Genomic DNA, 9,120 nt, shown 5'->3' with positions numbered 1-9,120 from the left:
CTTCAAGTGGACGATGGTGATCTCCCAGATAACACACACACACACACACACACACACACACCTATGTCTCGTTCTCTCTACACGAGGACGACCCTACAAATCCCCCTTATGTCTCTATCTCTCCTGCGGCACGAGGTAGTCTATCATCCCAATCTATTTCACAGAGAGGAAAACCGCGGCTCACACGCCTCTCATGCCACCAGCTGATCAATATACGAGAGGCGGCATTAACCTGGGAAATATGATGGACTCATCCCCGGGCCCCAGGCCCTGCACTCTCACCTCCCACACTTGGCGAAGATAATCAATGTCGGGGTATCTCAAGGGCCAGTGTCATCCTCCACCACGAGAGCCGCTACTCCAAGTGCACAACAACAATACCCTTTACCCTTCTCCCTCTCTTCCTTTCCTCCCTCTCTTCCCTTCCTCCCACCTCCCATATCCTCTCCCTCTGCTGCACCCCGCCTCCCCTCACCCTCCGGGCCAAACATCTGTCCGGGGAGGTTGTGGGAACCCGTATCACCCACCAGTCGGGCATTATCATACTGGGCTCTGGGAACCCTAATGGTGGTCGGGGTAAGGCGAGGACGACCCGGCAGGTTGAGGGAGACGATGATGATGATGATGAGCATAACCCCCGTAGTGTCCCGTCCGCCGACTTTTGTTGCCTAAAAGAACCAGTTTGTGGGTATTAACATATCTCGGCCCGCCTGATGATGAACCCGCTACCTAATGGCTGACCCCAGGACGACAGAACAAGGGAAGACGTTTACTGGGCAAGCGTTGCTCGAGTTCCACCTTCAGGAGGGTGGGAGGTTTTTGACACCGGCTTGGTGAAGGTCGCCCTTCAAGGTACACACACTTGGTCTGAGGCCATATACCCTCTCTCCTCCAACCCTCTGGCTTCATTATTGCTTTTATCATATGTTCCTTTCTCCTGCCATCATCCTTCGTGAGACTTAAACTTACATTCATGTACGAAAGATATGAATAGTGTAAAAACTTAAGAACTTGCAAAGGAAAACAAGAGATTACAGACAGCAGCAGCCCACTGGGTCCCTCCGATGTTGTTTGTGATAATGGAAGATATCAGAAACTCACAGGTTAATGTGGTAAAAGGTGAAAGGTATACAGATAATTTAGAGCCAAAAACCTGCAAGCTGTCAGTTTGACTAAGGAGGCGTCAAATAATGCGTGTTGCGTGTGTGTGTGTGTGTGTGTGTACTTCAGATAGATAAATGAGGAGTGATAACAGTACTCACGTATGATAAGGAATAGTCTTTACTCACTGGACGTGTTCAAGGGACGGACGGTGATGGAGCGAGTAATACAGAGCCAAGCTAAGTGATGCATGTGTTGGGCAGGTTTAGTGTGGGGCGTGCAGTAAACACATCCATGCACAGTGGTCCGACCCTCTCCTTTACCAACCACGCTATCAAGCCCTTCCTCTACGACAACTACATCCATCGTTTGTGGCAACTACCTCCTCCATCTATAGCATCTACCTCCTCCATCTATAGCATCTTCCTCCTCCATCTACAGCATCTACCTCCTCCATCTATGGCATCTACCTCCTCCATCTATAGCATCTACCTCCTCCATCTATCTGCCAGGTATTCACTATTCCTTCATCCAGTGTAGGACGAGAGACGTGCTGCAGGACGTGAAGTTCAGGCGAACCAATCACATTTGTCATAGATCATATATGTACTATATTCCTATACTATAGTACATTTTGTGATAAGTACACCATTACATGGAGATCTTGTGATATATTACAGGAAAAACTACGAGTAGGAAACACATATCAACCATTGGCACGATGTGGGACATGAGGGAAGACATCACAATCTTCCGAAATGATTTCAAATCATCTCTTGCCCCACTGGCAGTAGTGGGAAAACCCCACACAATGCCATCTTCAATAAAGCTTAATGGCCATTTCAGTAAAGGGGGATGGTGCGGTAATCAAGCAGATTATTACAGATGGTCAAACATAGCTGTAACCTAACCTTGTGTCAAGATATAGTTATCTGCTGACCTCCTCGTCAACATCAGCAACAGGTCTTTATAGTTTCCCTTCTTGGGTGACTCGTCCATCACTTATACGAGTGCTGCTACCACTACTGCTGGTACTGCTGCTGCTGCTACTGCTGCTGCTACTACTGTTACTGCTGCTGCCACTGCTGCTGCTGCTACTGTTACTGTTGCTGCCACTGCTGCTGCTGCTACTGCTGCTGCTGCCACTGCTGCTGCTGCTACTGCTGCTACTACTGCTGGTACTGCTGCTGCTGCTACTGCTGCTGCTACTACTGTTACTGCTGCTGCCACTGCTGCTGCTGCTACTGTTACTGCTGCTGCTACTGCTGCTGCTGCTACTGTTACTGCTGCTGCCACTGCTGCTGCTGCTACTGCTGCTACTACTGCTGGTACTGCTGCTGCTGCTACTGCTGCTGCTACTACTGTTACTGCTGCTGCCACTGCTGCTGCTGCTACTGTTACTGCTGCTGCCACTGCTGCTGCTGCTACTGTTACTGCTGCTGCCACTGCTGCTGCTGCTACTGCTGCTACTACTGCTGGTACTGCTGCTGCTGCTACTGCTGCTGCTACTACTGTTACTGCTGCTGCCACTGCTGCTGCTGCTACTGTTACTGCTGCTGCCACTGCTGCTGCTGCTACTGCTGCTACTACTGCTGGTACTGCTGCTGCTGCTACTGCTGCTGCTACTACTGTTACTGCTGCTGCCACTGCTGCTGCTGCTACTGTTACTGTTGCTGCCACTGCTGCTACTACTGTTACTGCTGCTGCTGCTGCTGCTACTACTGTTACTGCTGTTGCTGCTACTGCTGCTGCTGCTGTTACCTCACCGTTGTATCCAGTATCAGCTTTCTATTCTCCACACGCCATACACGACGGTGTATGGATGGATGGAGTGGGTCTACAGACATCTGGGCTGACGAAAGCGGCTATGTCTATGCCTAGGGAGTGGCGGATGGAGGAGGAGGCACAGGGTGAGGGCGGAGACACAGGGTGGAGGTGGAGACGCAGGAGCAATGTACGTGTATATTTAGGTGGAATAATTTTGGTGTGGAATTTCCTCAATATGGGTAAGAATGTCACTTGTTCATGGAGTCGAGGTGGCCGTAAAGCTAAGACACTTCTCCTGGATTTCTTCAGTAAATTTGTAAATTTTTTGTCTTGCTTCGCAGTTGGGTCACATCCGATTTACCATTTACAACTTGGGATGAGAGTACGTTTCATTTACAAGAGAAGACACTCGGTTTTATGAAGCCCAAGGGATGAAAATGAAATGATATGTAATATGTACGTGAATTGTATTGTATAGAAGGCTGATTTTGATTTTGATTTTGACACTAAAGAGAGTTAGAACTTTTTTTTTACTATGGGCTGATGCTGGTTAAGTCAGGGTTCCTAAAACGTGAATAAAGTGATGAATGCAAACGGATATACACAATCAGCCTTTATTATTTCATTTGCAATGTGTTATACATCGATACGCCCCATTGCGTTTTCTACACAGATATGCGCAGGTCATTGTAAATGTGCACATCTGTCAGTATATTTCCATATATCATACATTTATTGTCCAAGTCTCAGGTGATGGCAGACTGATTATATATGATTAATGGTGTTACAAAGAGTTTTTTTTTTTAACGAGTTTTTTTCTCTGAATTTTTCAATTTTTATTTTCTCCACTGCACCTGACGTTGTTCATGCCCCGTGTACGTCCCTTTGTTCATGCACCGTTACGTTCCATTCCACGTCCCTTTATTTATGCCCCAGTTCGGTCCATTCTTCTTCCCTTTGTTCATGCTCCGGTACGTTCCATTCTACGTCCCATCGTTCATGCCACGTTGCGTTCCATTCTACGTCCCTTTGTTCATACCCCGGTACGTTCCATTATACGTCCCTTTGTTCATGCCCTGTTACGTTCCATTCTACGTCCCTTTGTTCATGCCCCGGTACGTTCCATTATACGTCCCTTTGTTCATGCCCTGTTACGTTCCATTCTACGTCCCTTTGTTCATGCCCCAGTTTTGCTCCTACCCCAGTAAGTTATACTCCCAGTGTATTCCATCCAATAAAGATAATCGTACAACTGTCAGCTGTTGTGAAAGCTGTTTACAAACCACGTCATATAGATAGGAATATATACACTTCGTCAGTCCCATAAATCACTTTGTTGGGCATATTTCATAAACAAAGAAGGATATTAGTTACTCCGTATTATATAATCAGCTTATTACTCGTCTTATTTTTTCCCCCAGTACCCGCAGACGATACGTCTAGGCCTCTTAAGCCTTATTCCTCCTCCCCATCTCCCCTTTGTAACCCCCCTCCACAGTAACTGTCCCTCTCCCCACAGTCTGTTCCTCCCCATTCATCCTCCCCCATCACCACCATCATTCTTCTGTTTCCCCCATACCTGATCTTTCATGGTCATCATCATAACCCCTGACGTAACTCCCACCATAACCTCATCATAACCCCATCATAACTCAACCTCCGCCGAAAACCCCCCATCATAGTCCTCATCAAAACCTCATCATAACCCCACCATAACTCCTTTATAACCCATCATAACCTCTACCATAACTCCCACTATAACCCCAACCATAACCCCCACCATAACCCCAGCCATAACCCCCACCATAACCCCCACCATAACCCCAGCCATAACCCCCACCATAACCCCCACCATAACCCCAGCCATAACCCCCACCATAACCCCCACCATAACCCCAGCCATAACCCCCACCATAACCCCCACCATAACCCCCACCATAACCCCAGCCATAACCCCCACCATAACCCCAGCCATAACCCCCACCATAACCCCAGCCATAACCCCCACCATAAACCCCACCATAACCCCAGCCATAACCCCCACCATAACCCCAGCCATAACCCCCACCATAACCCCAGCCATAACCCCCTCCATAACCCCAGCCATAACCCCCTCCATAACCCCAGCCATAACCCCCACCATAACCCCAGCCATAACCCCCACCATAAACCCCACCATAACCTCAGCCATAACCCCCACCATAACCCCAGCCATAACCCCCACCATAACCCCAGCCATAACCCCCTCCATAACCCCCTCCATAACCCCCTCCATAACCCCAGCCATAACCCCCACCATAACCCCCACCATAACCCCAGCCATAACCCCCACCATAACCCCCACCATAACCCCCACCATAACCCCAACCATAACCCCCACCATAACCCCAGCCATAACCCCCACCATAACCCCCACCATAACCCCCACCATAACCCCAGCCATAACCCCCACCATAACCCCAGCCATAACCCCAGCCATAACCCCCACCATAACCCCAGCCATAACCCCCACCATAACCCCAACCATAACCCCCACCATAACCCCAGCCATAACCCCCACCATAACCCCAACCATAACCCCCACCATAACCCCCTCCATAACCCCAGCCATAACCCCCACCATAACCCCCTCATTCCCATCATCCTGTAGCCTGCCCCACCACAGCTCACCACAGGTGTATTAGGAGAATGATGACATACAGGTAAGGGGAGGGGGAACAAGGATACAGGTGTGGGAATAGTCCTGCAGGTGTGGGGAAGGGTTATGCAGGTGTAAGGAAATACATTGTGGTGTCGGGATAGACATACAGTATGGCGGAGAGACTTATACAACAGAATGCAGGAGAGATAAGGAATGTCGTTGAGAGACACATATATGAGAGGTATATAGTTTTAAAGGGGAAGCTATATAGGTATAGTGAAATTTTTATGAATATATATTTATATATATATATATATATATATATATATATATATATATATATATATATATATATATATATATATATATATATATATATATATATATATGAGATGTTTGAGGACAATGTGTGGTGTGAGGTGGTTTGATCGAGTAAGTAACGTAAGGGTAAGAGAGATGTGTGGAAATAAAAAGAGCGTGGTTGAGAGAGCAGAAGAGGGTGTTTTGAAATGGTTTGGGCACATGGAGAGAATGAGTGAGGAAAGATTGACCAAGAGGATATATGTGTCGGAGGTGGAGGGAACGAGGAGAAGAGGGAGACCAAATTGGAGGTGGAAAGATGGAGTGAAAAAGATTTTGTGTGATCGGGGCCTGAACATGCAGGAGGGTGAAAGGAGGGCAAGGAATAGAGTGAATTGGAGCGATGTGGTATACAGGGTTTGACGTGCTGTCAGTGGATTGAATCAAGGCATGTGAAGCGTCTGGGGTAAACCATGGAAAGCTGTGTAGGTATGTATATTTGCGTGTGTGGACGTGTGTATGTACATGTGTATGGGGGGGGGGGGTTGGGCCATTTCTTTCGTCTGTTTCCTTGCGCTACCTCGCAAACGCGGGAGACAGCGACAAAGTATAAAAAAAAAAAAAAAAAAAAAAAAAAAATATATATATATATATATATATATATATATATATATATATATATTATATATTCCTATGAGTCCACGGGAAAATGAAACACGATAAGTTCCCAAGTGCACTTTCGTGTAATAATCACATCATCAGGGGAGACACAAGAGAGAAATATAAGTCAGTTGATATACATCAAAGAGACGAAGCTAGGACGCCATATATATATATATATATATATATATATATATATATATATATATATATATATATATATATATATATATATATATATATATATATATTGCTGCGATAAGATCCTTACAGGTGTTGGGAAGAGTCAGACACATATGTCAGGGGTGACCTACAAGTGTAGAAGTAGAACTACAGGTGTGACGTGTGATATACAGTTGACGTGAGGTGTAGGGGAGGTAAAGGTGTCAGAAGAGACACATCCAGGCGCGGGGAGACAAACGACACACGTCAGGAGACACACACAAATACCCGCAGGAATGACAAAAAGGAACCAGGAGAGACACATAGAGCTACAAGGGACACATACAAGGGTCAGGAGAGACACATAGAGCTACAAGGGACACATACAAGGGTCAGGAGAGACACATAGAGCTACAAGGGACACATACAAGGGTCAGGAGAGACACATAGAGCTACAAGGGACACATACAAGGGTCAGGAGAGACACATAGAGCTACAAGGGACACATACAAGGGTCAGGAGAGACACATAGAGCTACAAGGGACACATACAAGGGTCAGGAGAGACACATAGAGCTACAAGGGACACATACAAGGGTCAGGAGAGACATATAGAGCTACAAGGGACACATACAAGGGTCAGGAGAGACACATAGAGCTACAAGGGACACATACAAGGGTCAGGAGAGACATATAGAGCTACAAGGGTCAGGGGAGACATATAAAGCTACAAGGGACACATACAATGGTCAGGAGAGACACATAGAGCTACAAGGGACACATACAAGGGGCAGGAGAGGCACATATAGTGAACAAAGACACATACAGGCTTCAAGAGAGGTACATAGAGTTACTAGGGACACATACAGGGATAGGAGAGATACATAGAGCTTTTGGGGACACATACAAGGGACAGGAGAGATACATAGAGCTGCTAGGGACACATAAAGGGGACAGCAGAGATACATAGAGCATTTGGGGACACATACGAGGGACAGGAGAGATACATAGAGCTGCTAGGGACACATAAAGGGGACAGGAGAGACACATAGAGCATTTGGGGACACATACGAGGGACAGGAGAGATACATAGAGCTTTTGGGGACACATACAGGGGTCAGGAGAGACACATAGAGCTACAGGGACCTGAGGGAGGAAGTCTGATTTCCGGCGGTTCAAAATTAGACAATGCAGTGTTACAAACGGTGGTCCAGGACTGGACCAGCCAGTATCACAAACGTTGGCTCAGGACTGAACCATTCAGTGTTACAAACGCTGGCTCAGAACTGGACTAGCCAGAGTTACAAACGGTGATTTAGGACTGGACCAGTCAGTGTTACAAACGTTTCTCACCTTATATTTTTTTTTCCTACCATTAACCTCAGTTCGTCCCTTTGGTTGTCTCCTGCAGGTTATTCGGGTGTGGGCGCTGTGGGCGATGCGGGCTGGACATCGCGCCCCAGGAGCTGGTCATGCGCGCACGTTGCCACGTGTTTCACCTTCACTGCTTCACGTGCGCCTCCTGCCACGAGCAACTCCATAAAGGTTAGTGAAGTTACGTGTTATTGTTTTGGGAGGAGTTAAGGTTACCACGTGTTGATGGGGTCAGGGTCACCACGTGCTGATGGGGTCAGGGTCACCACGTGTTGATGGGGTCAGGGTCAGCACTTGTTGATGGTGGCAGATTGAATAACACACACACACACACACACACACACACACACACACACCGGCTTCCGTGGTGTAGTGGTTAGCGTCGCTGACCATTATTCACACACATTCCCACTCGGGTTCGAATCTCGGGCGAGGCCGTCGACCCACAGCCAGTCCCAGGCGTTCAGCTTTCTTTCGGGGTCTGTTCGATAGATGGATGCCTGTCTTAGGCTGGGGAGTGTGTGTGTGTACATAGAAGAGACGAGACAACACGTGTGTGTGTGTGTGTGTGTGTGTGTGTGTGTGTGTGTGTGTGTGTGTGTGTGTGTGTGTGTCTGTGTGTAGAGTTCGCTTCCCATATGCACCAATAGGTAATAAAACCCACCTATGTTGCACAATTATAGCTGAGCTGGAGGCCTCACAAAAACCCAACAACACACACACACACACACACACACACACACACACACACACACACACACACACACACACACACACACACACAAGAGCTGAGGGATCCTCGCTTTCTGTGTACAATGATGTTATTGATGATTTATTGACCAGATCTGTACACTCTATTGGTCTGGCTATTGATGGATCCGTCTGTCTGTATGTAGAGCTTTTGTTATGCGTTGCAAAAGTTAATCTACGTTGGCCTTTTTTTTTATATATGTATATATGGGAAAATAGACATTCAGATCCCTTTTTTGGGGGTTCTTTTTTTTTGAGAAATTGAATACATGATTTATTGTATTCGTTTTCATTGGTCTTTGTTCCCAAATGGATTCTAGTCTCATGGTCCGTTGTATTCGATCATGGTTTTCAAGTGATTATACA

The 9,120-nt window shown here is 47.0% G+C and overlaps 1 protein-coding gene across 2 annotated transcripts in view; it reads left to right on the top strand.

Moving 5' to 3' along the window:
- LOC139750244 (LIM/homeobox protein Lhx9-like) overlaps positions 1–9,120 on the top strand; it is a 110,878-nt gene that overhangs the window by 57,799 nt on the left and 43,959 nt on the right. For both annotated transcript variants that reach the window (XM_071664751.1, XM_071664753.1), the window contains exon 3: positions 8,042–8,175. In XM_071664751.1, the coding sequence (XP_071520852.1) occupies positions 8,042–8,175 (134 nt within the window). The remainder of the gene's footprint in view (positions 1–8,041; positions 8,176–9,120) is intronic.

This window comes from Panulirus ornatus, chromosome 9 (assembly GCF_036320965.1).
Source record: "Panulirus ornatus isolate Po-2019 chromosome 9, ASM3632096v1, whole genome shotgun sequence".
Classification (NCBI taxonomy): domain Eukaryota; kingdom Metazoa; phylum Arthropoda; class Malacostraca; order Decapoda; family Palinuridae; genus Panulirus; species Panulirus ornatus.
The sequence above is the reverse complement of the archived record's forward strand: the minus strand, read 5'-3'. Positions and strand labels throughout refer to the sequence as shown.